Source organism: Polypterus senegalus, chromosome 8, assembly GCF_016835505.1.
Source record: "Polypterus senegalus isolate Bchr_013 chromosome 8, ASM1683550v1, whole genome shotgun sequence".
In the NCBI taxonomy this organism is placed as follows: Eukaryota; Metazoa; Chordata; class Cladistia; order Polypteriformes; family Polypteridae; genus Polypterus; species Polypterus senegalus.
In genome coordinates, this window is record NC_053161.1 from 10618182 (window position 1) to 10639087 (window position 20906).

At 37.8% G+C, this 20906-nt stretch overlaps 1 protein-coding gene and 1 long non-coding RNA gene across 2 annotated transcripts in view; one reads left to right on the top strand and one right to left on the bottom strand.

The window, feature by feature from the left end:
* Positions 1–5763: 5763 nt before the first annotated feature.
* LOC120533656 lies at positions 5764–9859 on the bottom strand. Its single transcript, XR_005634593.1, has 3 exons — positions 9789–9859; positions 9181–9321; positions 5764–5845 (listed from the first exon to the last, which is right to left on the bottom strand). It is a non-coding gene; the product is annotated as an uncharacterized LOC120533656 (long non-coding RNA).
* Positions 9860–9967: 108 nt separating this feature from the next.
* LOC120533771 (serine/threonine-protein kinase MRCK alpha-like) overlaps positions 9968–20906 on the top strand; it is a 151989-nt gene continuing 141050 nt past the window's right edge. Inside the window, exon 1 of the mRNA XM_039760717.1 lies at positions 9968–10613. Coding sequence (XP_039616651.1) covers positions 10439–10613 — 175 coding nt within the window. The 5' untranslated portion in view covers positions 9968–10438. The remainder of the gene's footprint in view (positions 10614–20906) is intronic.

Consider the following 20906-nt stretch of genomic DNA (forward strand, 5'->3'; position numbering starts at 1 on the left):
TTTTCTTATGAGACTGTATTCCTTCAATGTGGGTAGTGCCATCCTTTCTATATCTCTGTGATGACCAGTGCCACATTCTATGCTGTGGTGTGCTGAGCTGATAATATCACTTCAAGACAGGTCCACCAAATAAACAATCTAATTAAAAAGGCAGACACACTCTGAACCCCCTGGAGGTGGTAGTGAAGGAGGGAATGAAAACAAAACTAGGTTCCAATATGAAAAATGCAGCACATCCTCTCTCTGACACACTAACACTAAGGACTTTCAGCCAACTAATTATTCAGCAGATGTGTGTCAAGAAATATTTCTGGGGCTCCTTCATATCAAAGGCACTATGCCTGCATAATGCCTCACTATGACCATGACTGCTATTTTTATCTTTAGCCAAGTCAGGTTTTTCTTTCCTTTTAGATTTCTTTCTTTTCAGTCAATCTAGTGTACGAGAATATTTATTCACTGATCTTCTTTAATGATAAGTCAAGAAAAATGACACCTTTTATTGTCTAACTAAAAAGATTACAATATTCAAGCTATCGAGATGACTCAGGCCCCTTCTTCAAGCAAGCTGTAATTATCTTCTTGATTGTCTGTAAAAATCCCCCTGTGGACAAATAAACTTCTATCTACTGTTATACAATCAACCTCAATGCAGGAACGAACGTGGTATGCAATACCAGTCAACTGATAAAGACACACTGGTTTTTAGCAGCCATGTGGAAGGAGAAGGAAAAACCATAGAACAACTACACAAAAACTGAAGCAAAGTGCAAGAACCACATACAGTAGTTTGAAATTGGACCAGAATGCTAAGACAACAGTGTTATCCAATGTACTACTATACCAATCCTCCAAAATCAACCATTAAGTAAACAAGAAATTGATATTGTATGAAACAAATTACCTATAGGTACAAGAAAGACACTGAGATAGTATTGTCTCCTTATTTGAAAACTGTTAGCTTGTCCAAAATACAGAGCTTGCTGACTTGTTCTTTTCACAGTTTTCCAGAAATTATTCTTTCATTACATAATTTTCACATAAACAATAAACATGACTGCTTTGATAACATAGTGGCGCTGTACCAGATGGGCCAGAGCAGACTGTACTTGCCAAGAAGACTCCTGTCTTTTGATGTGTGCAGCAAGCTGCTGGAAATGTTCTATCAGTCCACAGTAACCAGTGTGTCTTTCTATGCTGCAGTCTCCTGGAGAAGCAACCTGAGCTCAAAAGATGTGCTGTCAGGAAAGCCTGCTCCATCACAGGGTGAACCCTGGACACACTGGAAGCTGTTGTGGAAAAGAGGATGGTGGCAAAATTGGATGCCATCATGAAATATTCCCTTCATCTCCTCCAGGAAGTCCTCCTTTGGAGCACTTTTAGTTGCAGGTTCCTTCTACCATGGTATGCTACAAAGCACATCTGGAGATCTTTTTTGCCCACTGCTATGAGGCAATGCAATGCTTCCTTCTGACGTAAGTTCATTATGAAATTTCTGCACAATATAAATTTATTTATTTATTTATTTATTTATTATTTGATTGATTGATTGATCAGCTGTATTAATTGTCCTGTGAAACTGTATCCTTTTTTTTGTTCCTGCTGCTGTATACATCTGAATTTCCCCTTGGCATTAATGTTTATTTTATCTAATCTTATCTAAACAAGAAACAGAGTAGAATGAAATCCAGCAGGTATCCAGTTATTTGCTGTCAGGAGAGGTTCTATTTCCCCACAACCTTGACAGGCAAAGACTAGGTAGGAAAATAATTGACAGATCATTGACAGACTGAAGACTGGTAGCATGCCATATTGGCTAGGGCAATAGACCTAAAAACACAGCCTAGCTGATTCAAACCCTAAGCTTATTTTCTGATTCTGAGTATGTCATTTAACCTGTGCTGCAGCTGTAAAAAGTGGAAAAAAAACTTTCTAAGTAATTATAATGTAACTTGGTCTTGTTTCAAAGCAAAATATAATCATTCAAATAATATAAATAATGCATAATAATATAAGATTAACAATGGATGCTTTCCTGAATTTTTTTTTCTTTTATTAATTTTATTGCAATCCATACAAAGCAATCAAGTTTTTACAAAAAGAAAAATTGAGTTAAGAACAGATCGATCCCGACCCCTGAGAGAGAGAGAGCAAGCCAAACGGCGTGAAATTTAAGGCTTGTAAACATACCTAAATTAATAAATTCTCTGTGCTTTATGAGCTTATTTTAAAATATTACTGATTAGATCCTGCCATGTTTTGAAAAAAGTCTGTACGGATCCTCTAACTGAGTATTTGATTTTTTCCAATTTCAAATAGTATAACATATTGGTTTCTCACAGACTTAAAAGAGGAGAGTTTGGGTTCTTCCACTTTCCTGAAATTAAAGGATAGCAAACTGGGGTATTTCCAGCAAGAAGGTAGGACCAATTTAGTAGCAATTATACCTAGAAAGAATAGACTCTGCTGGAAAGAAGAAAGAAAGACAGTAGAAAAGTACAAAAGAAGACATTATGAAAGGAAAGGTAATTTTATAGGAAAAACTATATATATGAGAGAAACTTTGAGACATTATACCAAAAACCCATAACTGTGGGGCATTACCAAAACATGTATAGAAAGGCACCTGGATAATTGGAGGAACACAGGGAGCACAAATTGTCATCTGAAAAGCACATAGCAAAGTATCTATGGTGAGTTAAATATAAGCAATGTAGACATTTAAAAAGGATATGTTGTTGATTGGGTTTCTTTGATGCTAAAGTAATATTCTTAAAAATGATATTTCAAACAAAAATGGTGAAAGAGGAAAAGGCACCACTCCCAAACCAAATAAATTGATAGTGATTTAAGAATGTGTTTTTGCAGGGTTGCAAAGAATACAGAGGCAAGGTTTGTGTTAGGGGATAAGAAATTAAATTAAGGACAGTGGAGGATGAGATGAAATAGAAACGCGGTGTAAAATAACAATACACCTAATTTAGAGATAAAAGAAAAAGGGAGAAAGATGGAATAGTGAACTCAAACTGTATTAATTTGAATGTTTGGAGCCCAGAGTCATCAAAAATATTTACTGTATTTACAAGTGTGGTGATACTAAATTGCATGCAGACCAGAGAAGAAGAAGAAATACCCCCAATAGGAAACTCTGCATTATGAAAAATAGGAGTAAAGGAATGTAGGTTTTGGTAGGTGGCCTAAATGCTTCTCCACTTTACGCCTTATAGTAAATGCATAATGTCACACATGTGTGCATGAATAACTGAAATTATCCGCCAGTCCAATGGTTGGTGCCGTTATCTAATACTTTCTCCTTTTCTAACTCTGCAAACCTACAGAAGGAACTCCCACCTGATGCTCTCATTTCTGGTTCTGGTTCCCCATAATACGCCCCTTGCAGTCTTGCCTCTGCATAACCACCATCTTTGTATATTGTGATCAGTTTATTTATGAGCTATGCCTATAAAAATGTACCCGCTCTTTTGCCATTTTTTTTTGACTTGTTCTCAAATATACGAGGGCACCACTCTGTTATTCCCCAACTCTTTATCATGGTCTATTTCTGTTTATTCCACAATATGTAACTAGTGGGCCCAATTTAACTAAAAGCTGTTTTAACCTCAGAGAACTAAAAAAGATGTGTTAAAGGGATTTAGAATGTAACTAAGAAAGAATGTAAGATATTTTGTATGAAATGCTGGGAGGCACACCAGTTCCTGCTGATGTTCTTTGGAATTAAATCATGTACATTTACTTATTTGACTGACACCTTTATCCAAGGCAACTTACAACATTTATGATACGATTGGTCACATTACTTTTGGTTTTCCAATTGGAGCACAGTGTCAGTAGTGGGATTTGAACCCAAGTCCAAGACTTTAACCACTACACCACACTGCCCCATTTCTCTCTGAGTGAAATCTGCATGTACAGTATCTTTATGTATTTTCCTCTCACATTCCAAAGATATGTTTTAGGTCAAGTGGTGACTATATGAGCATGTGGATGTGTTTGAGAGCGTAATCTGTGATGAACTACCAAACTGTCCAAGGTTAGTTCCTATTTTTACACATATAAACTTCTTGCAACTACAGGGTGGGCCGTTTATATGGATACACCTTAATAAAATGGGAATGGTTGGTGATATTAACTTCCTGTTTGTGGCACATTAGTATATGTGAGGGGGAAACTTTTCAAGATGGGTGGTGACCATGGTGGCCATTTTGAAGTTGGCCATTTTGGAGCCAACTTTTGTTTTTTCAATAGGAAAAGGGGTCATGTGACACATCAAACTTATTGGGAATTTCACAAGAAAAACAATGGTGTGCTTGGTTTTAACGTAACTTTATTCTTTCATGAGTTATTTACAAGTTTCTCTTTGTTTACAGCCATTGACATGTCGCAGAGGTTAACACGTGAGGAGCGGATAGAAATTGTGTTGATGTCTGGTGAATGCAGTAACCGGGTCATTGCAGCAGATTTCAATGCAAGACACTCTACGAGACCACCCATCTCCCATGTTACAGTTAGCAAACTGCTTGCTAAGGTTCAGTGTTGGATTTGCCAAAATGTGGACGCATGAAAACTGTCACTAATGAAGAAACATCAGTGGCTGTCCTAGCTTCATTCAGCAAGAGCCCACAGCGTAGCACTTGCCGCATGTCACTGGAGAGTGGCATTAGTCGAACATCCCTTCGGCGGATATTAGCTATTCACAAATGGCACCCTTACAAACTCCAGCTACTGCAGCATCTCAACGAAGATGACCCAGATCGGCGCACTGAATTTGCAGAATGGGCAAAACAAAAATTGGAACAGGACCCTCAGTTTACGCAGAAGAGTTTGTTCAGTGATGAGGCAAACTTTTATCTGAATGGTGAAGTTAACAAACAAAACCACCGCTATTGGTCTGACACTAACCCACATTGGATAGATCCAATAAAGATAGTGGGGCCATTCTTCATCAATGGAAACCTCAAGGCCACTGGATATGCGAAATTGCTACATGATGATGTGTTTCCCTCTTTATGCACTGAAGCTGGCATGTTCTCTGAGTTTTTCCAGCAAGATGGTGCACCACCACATTATGGGTGTCAGGTCCGAGCATTCCTAGATGAACAGTTTCCTGGAAAGTGGATTGGTCGTCGTGGGCCAGTTGAATGGCCCCCAAGGTCTCCCGAGACTTAGACTTTTATCTTTGGGGTCATCTGAAGGCAATTGTCTATGCTGTGAAGATACGAGATGTGCAGCACCTGAAACTACGGATACTGGAAGCCTGTGCTAGCATTTCTCCTGTGGTGTTGCTATCAGCGTGTGAAGAGTGGGGGAAGAGGGTTGCATTGACAATCCAACACAATGGGCAGCACATTGAACACATTTTATAAGTGGTCAGAAACTTGTAAATAACTCATGAAAGAATAAAGTTATCTTAAAACCAAGTACACCATTGTTTTTCTTGTGAAATTCCCAATAAGTTTGATGTGTCACATGACCCACATGACCCATTGAAAAAACAAAAGTTGGATCCAAAATGGCCGACTTCAAAATGGCCACCATGGTCACTACCCATGTTGAAAAGTTTCCCCCCTCACATATACTAATGTGCCACAAACAGGAAGTTAATATCACCAACCATTCCCATTTTATTAAGGTGTATCCATATAAATGGCCCACCCTGTAGTATTAGTAAAATCAGGTTTAGGAGAATGTATTTTCAGCTGTAACAGCCATGAGGTGGCCTCTTTCCTAGAGTTAGACTTTTAATACAAATTGTGGTTTACATCCTCCAGGGGAAAAGTCGGAGTGTACTGATGCTGCTGTAGTGTGCTGAAACATTGTTGACCATCTAGATGTGGAAAAAAGAAACATAAGAATATAATTTTTTAAAACAGTGAATGATTATTAAAAAAAACATTTTTAAGTTACATTTGTCTCCACAGTTATGCAGGATTTAACCTTTAACTAGTTATATTTTGGCACTAAGTCATTACGTCTGCACAGTCTACAACTTTCATTTAGAATCACCAGTCTGAACAAAGAAATATTTAAACAAGAGGTTTAGTTAAACTATCAAATACATACATTAGTTTCGGATTATGAGATTAACAACAGTAAAGACCAGCCCTTACTGTGACACCCATTCAAATGAGATGAGATTCTTTGGTCTAAGAAATGGAAGATTTAGAGACAAGAAGGACCAAATACAATGTCCAAATTCTCAACACTACAACAGAGGAGCAAGGAATACTGGCTGACAACTGTAGATGAGGAATCAAAGAGTTACATAGGAAATGATAAGATAGAGAGAATAGAGGCCAAATATGAAGACAGAGAGGATTGATGATGGGATCAGGATGAGATGGAGATGCTGAGACATGAGAATTGGCTTTGTGTACTGTGGGTTCAATCAGTCAGACAATCTTTATATTAAGTAAAGCCTTTTGCAGTAAAGATTTGAAGCTTACTGCAAAGTAACTACCAAAATGTAGGTGGTTAGAGGTCAGCTGATAGAACTATGTCCAAATATAACTTCCATTTCATTAGTTTCTTAGGTAGTATTCTGAAAAGAATGTATTTCATTCTCAGGGGAGAAGGTTTACTCTTGAGTTGCTAGAAGCAACTACTGTATGTGAAGTTCCTCTTCTGGGTTTTCTCCTTTATAAGTGCCAAACGGGATCAACGGGCATCCTGACCAAGAGAGAAGGTTCCTTACCAGGACGGGAGGCCCCCAGTCGATGGACAGTCATCCTGACCAAGAAGGCAGAAGGTTCCTTACCCAGACAAGATGCTCCAGGTGGATGTACAGGCACCCCCGCCAGACGTGTTTTCGGTACATTTCTGGCTGGGACAAAATGGAAAGACAAGGAAGGACTGTCTCTGGGGGCTGTTTATTCCCCAAGTACACTAGGTAGCAGCTTCCCTCGGACAGAGCTCCCATTCATACTTCCGCAGAACACCTTGGGACATGTAGTCTCAGAGATCAATCCTATTGGGCTGTGTGGGTGCTACCAGAGGGAGCTATAAGAAAGGTTTGTACTTTGAAATAGATTCCGCCTGACCCAGAAGTGCTGCCAGGCTGTAGTCACTTGACACCAGAAGCACTCCCGGGTCTTGGGATAAAAAAAGCCATCCAGCCTGATCCAGGTAAGCCAGATTTGGGAGGAGGTGGGTAAAGCTTGCCTGGAGGAGAGACGGAGGATTTATTATGGAGGAAAATCTATTGAAGGAGTACTGAAACCTGTATAAGGTACTGGATTTTAAAAAAAAGCCACGTTTATTGAAGCCTTTTAACTGTGTGACTGCACTTGTGTTCTGGGTTTGAGAAGCTGTAATGCCCTCTAGTGTCCAAACCTTACATCAATCAAAACTGATTGGTGCTTTCTTTCAAAGTTGTCTTCAGTTTGAATCCTTACAGATAGCTTGTGCACCAAGAATTTCTACCAGATTACATATTTTTTCAGAGAAGTGTTTTGCCGACTCTCTTCTCTTGTCTATAGGCATGTTTTATTACACAAAACTATTTTAAAAAAAAAATCAAGCAATGCATATATTACACAGATGTGAATGATTACATATAGTCCACAAAAAAACAGTAAACTGAAAATGACAAAGACAAAAATGGATAAGAAGTACATTTACTAAATTATCTAATTTTAATTTGTTTTTCTTTGCTTGTAACAATTCCTTTGACATACTTTAAAGCACCACGTGCTACATCCTATGTATGAATATGAAATGAAATGCTGTTGTTGTTGTGTAGTGTTGTAAATAAAGCATGCTCAAATGAAATTTCAATGCATTTTCTAAAGTTCAGTAAAAGACAGTCACTTCAACAAAGCTACCAGTTGTAAACATCCAAATAAATGAATAAATAATTTATGTTTTTTTTCCAGTTGTGGCACAGGGAGGTGAAGTGCTTTGCTCATAATCACAGACTATCAGCAGGATTTGAACCTACAGCCTCAGTTTGAAGTCCAAAACCTTAACCACTACACCATGCTGCCATTAAAATGATATTCAATCCTTCCAACACAGAACAAGCAGCCAGCAGACACTCCATTACCTGGTTTCTATATGACAGCCACAAACTTAGACAAATAGTGTGTAATGCTGATTAGGCTTGCCAGCTCTGATGGACTTTTGTCTGATTATACCAGTGCTTCAGAAATTCACCTGATAGGTTAGGGTGTGTAGCTAACTAAATACAGTATTTAAACTGTTACTACTGATCAGTGTTTTTCTTTGTTTTTGTCACTTCAATTTCAACTGCTGCTTCGGTTCCCTTTTATTCTGCTTTTTCTGTTTCCTGCTGTGTGCTCAATGTATGAAAAATGACTTTCCCTAAACCTTATGAGTTTATGTTTTTGAGGTAATAGCCCTTTCCTACAGCCATGATTCAGCTTGTTCTTAGCTGCCACTATGCTGTTTTGGACACTTAGAAAATCAATTTGCAGTCTGTTTTGTTGTTCACTGCCTGTTGTAGAAGTACAGTAGATCACCAGTACTTGAAGTGCAACCAAAAACATGTAATGTGTTCTTTTGAAATAAGAGCACACACTTAGCCAGCTCCAATACCACCTGAAGCTAAGTATGTCCGGGCCTGGCTAGTACTTGGATGGGAAAAAATCTGTGAAAAGGTTGGGTTACAGCTGGAAGAAATGTTGGTGAGTACATCAGGTGTGCTTAACATGTTGTCTGTATGTGGACATTGTGCTGTAATAATTGTGCAATGCTTCTGATGAAATGTAAAACTAAGGATTTGACTCTGTGGTCATATTAAATTCCTGGGCATCTTTACAAAAGAAAAACTAGGGTGTTTCCCAATGTTTTGGCTAAATTGTCCACCATAGCCTGGACATTCTGGCTCCCTAATCATCCCCTTTCCCTCATTGGCAAACTATCTCACCCCCACACCACCTTACAGCTAAAATGTGGTGAGCATACCGGCACACGAACAGCTGTTGTCACATCATCCAAGTGGATGCTACATAATGGTGGTGGCTGAAATGGTTCCACACTGTCAAGTGGTTTGAGTAGATTAGAAAGGTGCTATATAAATGTAATTATTTCATTGTTAAAGATAAGCAACATTAGTGTGAAACAAATACAGCACATTAGAGTTTCCAGATGAACAGAAAAGTTGGGAGACACTCTCATAGTACATTAGAGATATTGGGTTACCAGTAGAGCACAATGTAGATGTCAGCAGTCGCTGTTTAATCATTTTGTCATTAGATATCACAAAGTGTCTCTTCAGCTAGACATTGTAGCTTGTAGGTTAATGCACTGATGTAGAGGATGAGCCTGATGAGTCAGGAATACCTGCGCAAGAGACATGTTGCACAAAAAAAAAAAAAAACAGAAAGCGAATAAAAAAAGACTCCAGCTTGAATCCATAACAAACTTAATTTATCCAATTATTACACACTGCTGAATTCATATAGCACCTTTCAAAGAGAGCACTACTGTATTAAGTGTTTTATGAGCCAATTTACTTGATGGAGCAAATGTTCACGTTGAATTGAATCCACACAGTAAAATAGTCAAGGACATGTTTTGAAAAAGGCCAACTCAACAACAAAGGCAGAAAACCAAACGTATTAGTTTTAAAAAAGTCAAGTGAAACACATCAATGAAAAGATCCGAGTTTAAATTGTAAATGGATGATGGGTTCTAACGACCTTTTCAGGTAGGCTCCAAGAAGCAATTCTAAAGCCCTGGAGCCACAAAGCTGAATGACCTTCTGTTCTAAATATTAATGTGATAAATACTGTATAAACCGTACTTACAATGAGGACAATTTTACAATAACAACGAAGGAAACTTTAGTTTCCTGTGCGTCACGGGGTCACGTACACAGCACACCTTGAAAGCCACACCTGGTGGAGGCACAGGAAGAGGCGGGTTCTTGTTTCTGATAGGTGCTTCGAAGTGTCAATCAGCACATACCCGGCAGGTGGGTCAAATTTCAGGTATTGGTTGCCTGCCGTGAGGTGTATAGAACGAAAGAAAGTGAACACTGGTGACAGCATATCGGGGTGTATGTAACCGACTAATTCGAAGGCTCCAGAAGTTTCCAAAAAGTGACCCGAAAAAAGTGGACAACGCCTCGCGAGTTGTGAAATAGGCTTCTCCTGTGTGAAAATGAACGTGGACGAGGCGACGGTTCTGTTCGGCTAGACAGGGCAGGCCCTGTGGGAAAGCTTTTTATTGGCGCGTACCACGCGTTTTACTGGAATTATTATTTTTAATGCTGCGAGAGTACGATTGACCGAACATGGTTAACTTCCTGGCGTCGCAAAACCGGACCTGAGTGCCAGGAGGACGCCGATGACCAAGCCTTCATATCGCCCTAGGGGTGCGCTCGCAGTACGACACCACCCATAGCAGCTCACCTGCCCCTTCTGGTCTCTATCGCTGTAGACGAGATACCCTCAGTATGTCTGCAGAGGAGAGGCTGCAGAAGCTTGAGAGCTTAGTCCTGGAGGGGCCATCGAAGGACGAGGCATCCGCGAGCGTGGAGGCGCTACTGGATGTGTTGCTCTGTCTTTATCAGGAGTGTCTTTTGTCGGCGCTGAGAAGGGAGAAGAATGTCATTGAGTTCCTTGATTGGGGTAAGTAGAGCTTTGCCAAAGGTGATGTAAGGCATTTTTTTGAAGAAGGTCGTTATTTATCAAGGATTAAAAGTGGTAGGTCAAAGTGTGCCAATCACGGTTTTTGTGACATTGGATAAAGCAACAAAATAGTAAATTTTGCGCTACAGTCAGAGCAAACGGACAGGTGGCATGGGGTGTGGGCAAAGTGGATCAAGCAAGCAAGTACAATGGGCTGTGGGCACAAAGAGGCAGATATGGGCCACAGAGTGTTGGACAGAGAAGTTAAGGGTAAAGGTGTGGTAGGTAGGTAGGTAGGTAGGCAGACAGACAGAGAGAGCGAGCCAGGTAGTGACACAAGACCATGGGGGATCATTGGGTGCAGGCAGAGAGAACCAAATGGATGGCACAGAGTCCGCTAAGAGAATCTAAAATTGGGGATGCTTAGTATTGTCTGAGAAAACCAAGAGAGTTGCAGATTTGGCATTAATACAGAATGTGTCACTCTCTAAAAATAAAAAAACAAAACTATTGACTACCACCAAGACAGTGCTAAACATTTGTAGCAGTGATGGGTTAATCATTAAAACACTTTTTTGTATGTTAATCAAGAACTAACAAGTTCAGTAAATGGATAGATAGGTAAAATGATTTGTCCATAGAGGGGAATTTTGTCCTTTAAGAGAAGCTCAAAAAAAAAAAAATATATATATATAAGCAAAATAATATATTATGATAAACAACATACCCCTCTCAAGTATTCACTAAACATAAGGAAAACTAAAATGAAAGAAAAAGAAAAACCTTTTAATTTGGCAGTTACAGTCACAGTGAGGTATTATGGAGACATATTGCTGTTGGCTTAAAGGAGCCCAAATAACATTTATTGACACACTTCTCCTTTAAAGTACTCACTGTTAGTATGTCAGAGAGAGGATGTATAGGGTGGTCCAGATCTAATTATGCAATTTTCATTACACTATAACAACGTGCAACGCAGGATGTTGGAGGAATTTGGACTGCCTGTAGTGCGTAGGAACACTATCTCCCAAATCAACAAACTGTTTGACCGGACTGGTAGCGCCAATCACCCAAAATTGTATTGTTTTCCTGCATTGCATTAAGAGTTGCATAATTAGATCTGGTCCACCCTGTAGAGCATTGTTCATAATTGCACTCAGTTATATTCTCATTCTGTGCTTTGCTGCTACCTCCAGCTGGTCAAACGTGCATCTCATAACTGAGCCCATAACTTAGGAGCATGGAAAAGTGAACCAACATGGAATCATGAACACAGTTTTATTATATATAAATATAAGATATATTTTATTATATATATATATATGAGAGAGAGAAATAGATTAGGAAATAATGGTTCATTACAGTAAATAGGTTTTAGATTTTCTTTCATGTGTCTCATCTCTTTCATAGGTTAAAAATATTTTTTGAGCTCCTAAGTTGTTATAAATTTAAAGCAGGACCCAAAACAGTTAAACACTGCTAGGGTTTCCTGCACTAAATAAACCATCCACTCTACACAAGACAGATGGCTAAAACAAAAGGAATAGGGTAAACCTGGCATTTAAAATCACTTCAGTGTTGCATTGATTAGTGGGCTGAAGATAAACCTTTCAGTTTGTTCTGTTCACAGAGTAAGGAGAATGCTTTTAGACCGGGTTATGGAAGAATGCAGATTATTAAATTAGAATAAGATTCTAATATAATAATAGTACAAATAATGGGAAGAAATCAAGTTAGTAGAGAGTTTATGCTGGAGTACCGTAGGTTACTTAATACCCTGGAAAAATGTAGTTATGACAAATGAGTCTGTCTTGTGGTTAGTGTTATTTTTGGAAGTTGGCTTGTTTTGTAAGGTGAAGTATACATACAGTATTTCAAAAATAAACCATTTTGGTTGTGGTGGAGCCCTTTTTTTCTTTAGTTGCTCATCAGCATTGCTGATCAATAAATCCTTGTTTGTTTCATTGTTTGAATTAACTAAACTTTTTTTGGATTGTGATACAGTAAAATGATTTGTTTTTACATTGGTTACAAAAGAAGTATGTGTTATTTGTTCATTAAAACATAATGGACTTTTACCAGTTCTAACAATAAAATGTAAAAGTTTAGAACATGAATTCTGTGGATTAAATGATAAAGTATTCTGTCAGTCTTCAATATGACATACGAAAAACAGAAGAGCACAAAACAATTTCTAACAAGTTGAGACAAAAAATACCATTGTGTAAACAAAACAGAAACAGTGTTTTAGAATTTTTCTTTATTATAATACATATGGCTTTTCTTGCAGTTTTATTTTTTTATAATTCCTTATTCATCACAACTTGGGTGGCATAAAGCAATACTTTAATGGAGAAACAGGGTTCATCAATAGACAAATGTTCATACTGTGATTTCATTAATACAATGATCAAAGTTAGTAATAAAAACTAGAGTTTTTTATGTCTTCATTGCTGACATTCTACTGAACATTCTTGGTACTACCATTTTCTCGATGGTGTTAAGGCCCTTAGGATAGTACACTTTTATAAAATCAGCTAATGACATAACTACCAGCAGCTTCCTAGAGGAAGATGAATTTACATACTGAAATTAATTTACATTGAAAAGCCTACTTTTGCACATAGAACACGCAGAAGTATTTTAAGAGTGTTGGCCAACCGTTTATATAAAGTTATGCCACTGTTTGGCAATTTGTATCTGAATTTTATGTTGTATGTTTACCACTTTAAACTTTTTTTTTCATATTGGTTTCTTTTGTGCTGAATTTGAAAACCATATCCTTGTTTTCATAGTATATTTGACTTCTAAGTATGTTTATCAGTCTGTGATCAGCAAACTATGCATACCTGAATATAGTGTGACATTTTCTATTAAGAACCTGTATATCTTGTACTTTTGTATTACTCTAAGGTAATTATGTTGGTATTAAGCTAAATATTTTCAGAAAAAAAATGACACAATCTCACCTTTTAACAATTTCTGTATAGTGTATTGAGCAAAACTGATTATGCAGAATGGTCATAAAAGAGTAGAACTTTTTCCAAATACTAGCTAATAAATACTAAACAAAGTAATTTTTACACAAAGATATATAAAAATATATTTTTTCTAGTCATTATTGCAATTGATAATATATATGTTTTAATTTTTAATTCTAGAAGATACATGCTTAAAATAAATGCCCTTAATCCCTGTATGTACATCCATATCAGGGTATTGATATAGGAAGAACCTTTGTTTGTCCCATGGGGCTGGAAAAATTACGCAGTAAAAGTGTAAATCTTGAAATGTTGAGATTTTGAAATGGTTTTTGATTAAATCATATATATTTTGAGTAGATAGCTAAGTTTTTTTTTCTATTCAGCTACAGTGTTTCAAAATCACACACAGTAATGTCAGAATATGCTGAAGGAGTACTGTAGTAAAAAAATTATATTTCTGGTTTTGTGTGGTTGTCTTATTAATGGCCATGCAATTTACACTAGACAGGCAAACTGGAAACTTGGACTGATACTGCAGAAAATCCATATTGGACCAGCCCTCCAAGATTCAGGGTCCATATACTAGAGATTTAAGCTTTAAACTTTAATTGTTTAAGGTTATAGGTGCAAGCGTTGAAAGGTACAGTAATCATTTCAGCAGCATAAATACCTTGGAATTTAGTCTCTAGATTTGGATGTGAATTACAGTCGCATAGTGACATATTTCTGTGCATTCCAGTTACAGAATTGGGTATAAATAAAATGTCTGCTGCTACTTTAAATGGCTCCATGCACCCAAATTAAATTAATGAATTTAAAAAATGGATGGATGGAAAACTAACTCTTCTAAAATTTTACACCCGAGATACAAAAAAGTAAGTACTATAGTTTTTATCAAGACTTTTTTTTCTGTCAGTGGTACAGTTGTGCAATGAATTATACTGTACTTGCTTACCTGTAACCGTGTCTTGCAAATAATGATTTGTTCATTTGCAACATAATTACTATACTGTAAATTACTCACTTGAAGTGTGGTGCTGCTTAATTATGCACTATGCAGCAAACTCTGACTTGTCAAAAAAGGATATAGTACTGTATAAATACACCCAATAATGGAACTTACTTTTAAATGAGCGGTACAGCCAGCTTTGGCTAATGTCCTTAGGTGAAATTAACACACCAAAGGTGTAAATAAGCTTTACACAGTGATCCTTTGTAAATAGTAATCTCTACATCTGGATAGTTGTATGTGTTAGAATCTTATTAAACTTGATTTTGGATATTCATAGTGTAGACACAAGCTGATATGTAAATTTATACATTTTTGATAGTTTCATTATTTTCATTCAATTCCAAACATTCGTACAAAAATTCTCACAGCTAATGCAACTTTACTGAGTATTCACACACATTTATGTTGAATTATTTTGGACATCTGTCAGACTTTTTCCATTTCCATTTTTCCATTCACTAGCTGTACTGACTCAAGATGGCTTTTTTACAATATGAATTTACATTTAGAAGTATCTCACAATACATTTTAAGATATCTTAAGACAAATTAAAGATATTATATAATACATATATTTCAGGATATCTTAAACACATTCTTCCTGTACATTTTCAGATACTGCAATATGTGTTTCAAATACATTATCATGAAATGTGTAATAAAAATACTGAGATTTCTGAAATGTATGCAAATGATCTCTAAATGATCAGTTTGGTGTTTCAAGATGGCTCAATTTAATCAAGATGTCCTGAAATCCATTTCGGGCATCTTTACACTGACTGACATTTGTGATATCAAAATATTTTTGTATATACCAAATTCATTTCTCTGATATCTTTTAAATTGGCTTCTGTTCCATTTTAAATACAAACCGGATTCCAAAAAAGTTGGGACACTAAACAAATTGTGAATAAAAACTGAATGCAATGATGTGGAGATGGCAAATGTCAATATTTTATTTGTAATAGAACGTAGATGACAGATCAAAAGTTTAATCCAAGTAAATGTAACATTTTAAAGGAAAAATATGTTGATTCAAAATTTCACGGTGTCAACAAATCCCAAAGAAGTTGGGACAAGTAGCAATAAGAGGCTGGAAAAAGTAAATTTGAGTATAACGAAGAGCTGGAAGACCAATAAACACTAATTAGGTCAATTGGCAACATGATTGGGTATAAAAAGAGCTTCTCAGAGTGGCAGTGTCTCTCAGAAGCCAAGATGGGTAGAGGATCACCAATTTCCACAATGTTGCGCAGAAAGATAGTGGAGCAATATCAGAAAGGTGTTACCCAGCGAAAAATTGCAAAGACTTTGCATCTATCATCATCAACTGTGCATAACATCATCCGAAGATTCAGAGAATCTGGAACAATCTCTGTGAGTAAGGGTCAAGGCCGTAAAACCATACTGGATGCCCGTGATCCCCGGGCCCTTAAACAACACTGCACCACAAACAGGAATGCTACTGTAAAGGAAATCACAGAATGGGCTCAGGAATACTTCCAGAAACCATTGTCAGTGAACACAATCCACCGTGCCATCCGCCGTTGCCAGCTGAAACTCTACAGTGCAAAGAAGAAGCCATTTCTAAGCAAGATCCACAAGCTCAAACGTTGTCACTGGGCCAGGGATCATTTAAAATGGAGTGTGGCAAGATGGAAGACTGTTCTGTGGTCAGACGAGTCACGATTCGAAGTTCTTTTGGAAATCTGGGACACCATGTCATCCGGACCAAAGAGGACAAGGACAACCCAAGTTGTTATCAACGCTCAGTTCAGAAGCCTGCATCTCTGATGGTATGGGGTTGCATGAGTGCGTGTGGCATGGGCAGCTTGCATGTCTGGAAAGGCACCATCAATGCAGAAAAATATATTCAGGTTCTAGAACAACATATGCTCCCATCTAGACGTCATCTCTTTCTGGGAAGACCCTGCATTTTTCAACAAGATAATGCCAGACCACATTCTGCATCAATCACAACATCATGGCTGCGTAGGAGAAGGATCCAGGTACTGAAATGGCCAGTTTGCAGTCCAGATCTTTCACCTATAGAGAACATTTGGTGCATCATAAAGAGGAAGGTGCGACAAAGAAGGCCCAAGACGATTGAACAGTTAGAGGCCTGTATTAGACAAGAATGGGAGAGCATTCCTATTTCTAAACTTGAGAAACTGGTCTCCTCGGTCCCCAGACGTCTGTTGAGTGTTGTAAGAAGAAGGGGAGATGCCACACAGCGGTGAAAATGGCCTTGTCCCAACTTTTTTGGGATTTGTTGACGCCATGAAATTCTGAATCAACATATTTTTCCCTTAAAATGATACATTTTCTCAGTTTAAACTTTTGTTCCGTGATTTATGTTCTATTCTGAATAAAATATTAGAAGTTGGCACCTCCACATCATTGCATTCAGTTTTTATTCACGATTTGTATAGTGTCCCAACTTTTGTGGAATCCGGTTTGTATATTCAGATATTTTTGAGACACCTGAAATTAGCTTCAAGATATCTTACAATTATTTCCTGTTTTTTAAATTTAAGTTAATATAACTTTTTTAAATACTCTATTAAACATCTCAAGTGCAGTTACAATTAACTCAAAAAAGCTTACTGTCCCTTTTGAGATATCTGAAATGCATTTCAATTAACAAAGTACATCTGCTGATGCACTTAGATACATCATCAGTGATGTACCTGGGCTCAAATGGATATTTTGGGTTTTTTTTTTTTTAACATCGGACATCCTCACCTCCTAGACCATACAGCTGGGGTTGATCAAGATATAGCTGGTCCTTAAGTAGCAACTCTTCATGGACTATTCATCGTAAACCAAAGCCACTTAGAGGCCCTCTCCACATCCTCTGTGATAACTCTGATGCTTTTTTCCTTGGGTGTACCAGTGATACTCAGGCTGTTGAAAGCCTTACAGAATGATCAACCAGCAAAACCCCTGACTCCCACTTCAATGAGCAGGGACTGTGCTTGCCACCCCTATAAAGCATACTTCTACCAATTCCTGGCACTTTCCTGTTTTATTCTGAAAGGCTTCCTCCACCTGTTCTTCACAGGGTAACTTAAGCTTTAAAAAACAAACTTCTTTGTTTTTTCTGACAGTACATGTGGAAATTTCAGCTGCCTGTCAAAGTTGTTTTTCAGTTGCCACTCTGATGCTCGTCAAAGAAGTCCCATTTGGAAGGTGAACCTTTGGCTGGGTCTGAGGTCTACAGTGTTCTAGAGCAGGTTTTCATTAAGGATGTATGTACTATGCTGCATTCAGCTTTCCATTCACCGTGATTACTTTTCTAATTCCTGCTACTGAAAACCATCCCACAATATGATGCTACCACCACCACCATTGCTTCACCATTGAAATGGTATTATGCAGGTGATGAGCTGTGCCTAGTTTCTGACAGACATAACACTTATAATTGAGCCAAAACTGTACAGAGTTGGTTTCATTACACAAGAGAATCTTGTTTCTCACAGTCTGAGAGTCCTTTAGGTGCTTTTTTTTTTTTAAATATATATACAAACTCTAAGCAGGCTTTCATGTGTCTTTTACTTTAATGTGTCTTACGTCTAGACGTTCTACCATAAACCCACATTGATAGAGTGTTGCAGGAATTGTTGTCCCTCTGGAACTTTTTCTCTTTTCCGCACAGGTTCTCAGAGGTTCACCCAGAATTCGGTTCTTGGTCACCTCTATTCACATAGACCTTCTTCTCTGATTGCTCAGTTTAGTTGGGTGGCCAGATCTTTTGAGAGTGATGGTTGTTCCATGTAATGACAGCCACTGTGATCTTGGGATCCTTTTAATGCTGTAGAAATCTTTTTGTAGCCTTTCCCATATCTGTGCCTCAACACAATCCTGTCTCTAAACTTTGCAGGCAATTCCTTTGACCTCTTTTCTTGGTTTTGTCTCTGATATACATTGTAACCTTATATAGACAAGTATTTAGCATTCACAATCGTGTCTAGTTGATTGAATTGACTACAGGTCGACTCCGAACAATGATAAGCATTAAATGCAGCCGATTGAAATTCCAAGTGTCTTAGCAATGGCTCTGAATACTTGTGCCAATGTATTACTTTAGATTTTTATTTTTATTGCATTTGTTAAAAAAAAAGAAAAACAAAATCCCCGTTTTTTGCTGTGTCATTCCGGGGCTATGAATGCTACCTAATAAGGGAAAATTTTATTTAAATGATGTAAACTAAAGGCTGCAACATACAAAATGTGAAAGACACTGAAGGGGTTGGTACTTTAAGTGTACTGTATATTGTTGCACTGGATGGTGGTGGTGTCTATAATGGGATATGGGGATGACTAGTTCAGTCAGCACCTGGTCATGGATCCAGTAGTGGCTCCCTGCCCTTAGCACAGTAGGGCAGAAGCTCCAAATATGCTCCTGGGTCCCATTTTACCATACAAGTGGTGTGCTGGAACTTTTGTTTTGTCCCAATAAAAGAGGTTAGATGGACTTGGAAGGATGTCGTAGACAGACCCTATCATTGATCTGAATAGGCTCAATCTTTCACAGCTAATGATGTCTTACAGTCAAGAGCCTATTCTGTTTAGTCCATGTGAATTGTTGACTCATCATTACTACTTTTCTTCGTCAATGCATTTCCTCCATGTCAGCTATCACTTTCGGTTGGACCACATGTTGCCATTCTCTGCCTTGGGCTTTGTCACAGCATAGAATCTTACCCAGCCCTGCCCTTCCTGATTCCACACTTCACACTAAGTCATTCTTGTACTTTCTCACAGCCCTCACCTTGTTTTAAGATATTCCAAATATTTTGAGTCAACTCAAAATAGAAATGTATTACATTAAGTGATACTGAGATCTCAAATAGAATTTCAAATCTATTATAATGCATTTGAGATATATAATATGATGTTTTTATAGTGATTTGGGAGCACTAATTATAAGATTTCCTGAAATAAGTTTCATATATCTGAACATTGGAAACTACATTTTAGGATATGTTTACTTAATTATTAGGGCCCACAATTTACTGTGGCAAGAAATCGTAAATTCCACGCGGCAAATGCAGTACCAGAACTCCATAAGACTAATTTGTAACCCAAACAAAATAAATGCAATTTTTCATATTCTTAATCCTAAATAATAATCAATCATAATTTGTAATACTAATCAAATAGGTATATCAAAGCGTTCACATCCGCACATTTTAATCCACAGATTTGCTTTAGGAAAATAATGCTGAAACATATGTAGGCATAATATTATTCTCAACAAACTATCAAAATAATGTTTCTAAAGTTATTGTTTATTTATTGTTGAAGAAAACGGCACTGTAAGTACGTAGGTTTTCTTGTGACAGAGAATATCGCAGTGGTGACAACAACGATCCATGTTTTGAGAACGAACGTTCCACATCAACAGAAGAGATCGGCAACGCAATGTAAACTTTAGCAAGAGCTGCTAAGCGAGGCAGTCTGTCCTCCAAGGTATGCCAAAAAGCAGTGATATCCGCTGGAATTGCTTCACGAGATGCTATGTCCAGATAAGCTTGCCATTCATCTACTGCAGCCATAATTGTTGGGACTGATGGTGCATGATCAGCAAAATTCTTCGATGAGTGGTAGCTGTCATGGATCAAATATTCTGACAGATCTGAATAGGTCTATTGCTGGCTGTTTGGTTCCCACAAAATATTCTTCAAGTTTAGCGGCAGCATTGTGCTTTGCATCTTCACAGCTGCTGGTTGCAATTGGAAATCCAGACGATTTCAGGCAAGACAGTAAGTCAGACACTTTGTTGTAGACATTGACAGCCATGAATGACTGTGCCTCAAAAGAAGTCAGAGTGTTCATAATTGGCTGGCAGTGAACAGATACAAATTCAAGTTCAGCTCTCAGCTCGTTAAGTTTATCAGTACTTTGCAGCAATGCAGACAGCTTCTTTAACTGGACTGTAGCTCCACTGTGTTCAATTTCAGTAGCAAAGAACGAGATATAATAGTCTAGATATTCAGCGTGGTACAGCACCGCCTCGAACCAAGAGTTCCATCTTGTGATGACTGGAGTTGGCGGCATGACTGTCTTTTCAACTTTCATTTGTCGCAGATGATGAAGATATCTAGCACGATGTCCTGATGCTTTGGAGAATATGGCCTTGACAGAAGCAGCCAACATATCACAGAGTCGTAGTGCTTCACGAAACTCTTCTCCAACTAATGACAGGATGTGGGCCTAACATGTAAAATGAACAGCATTTGGCAGTATTCCTCGCAAACTGTCACAAAAACATTTTTTCATATAAGCTGCATTA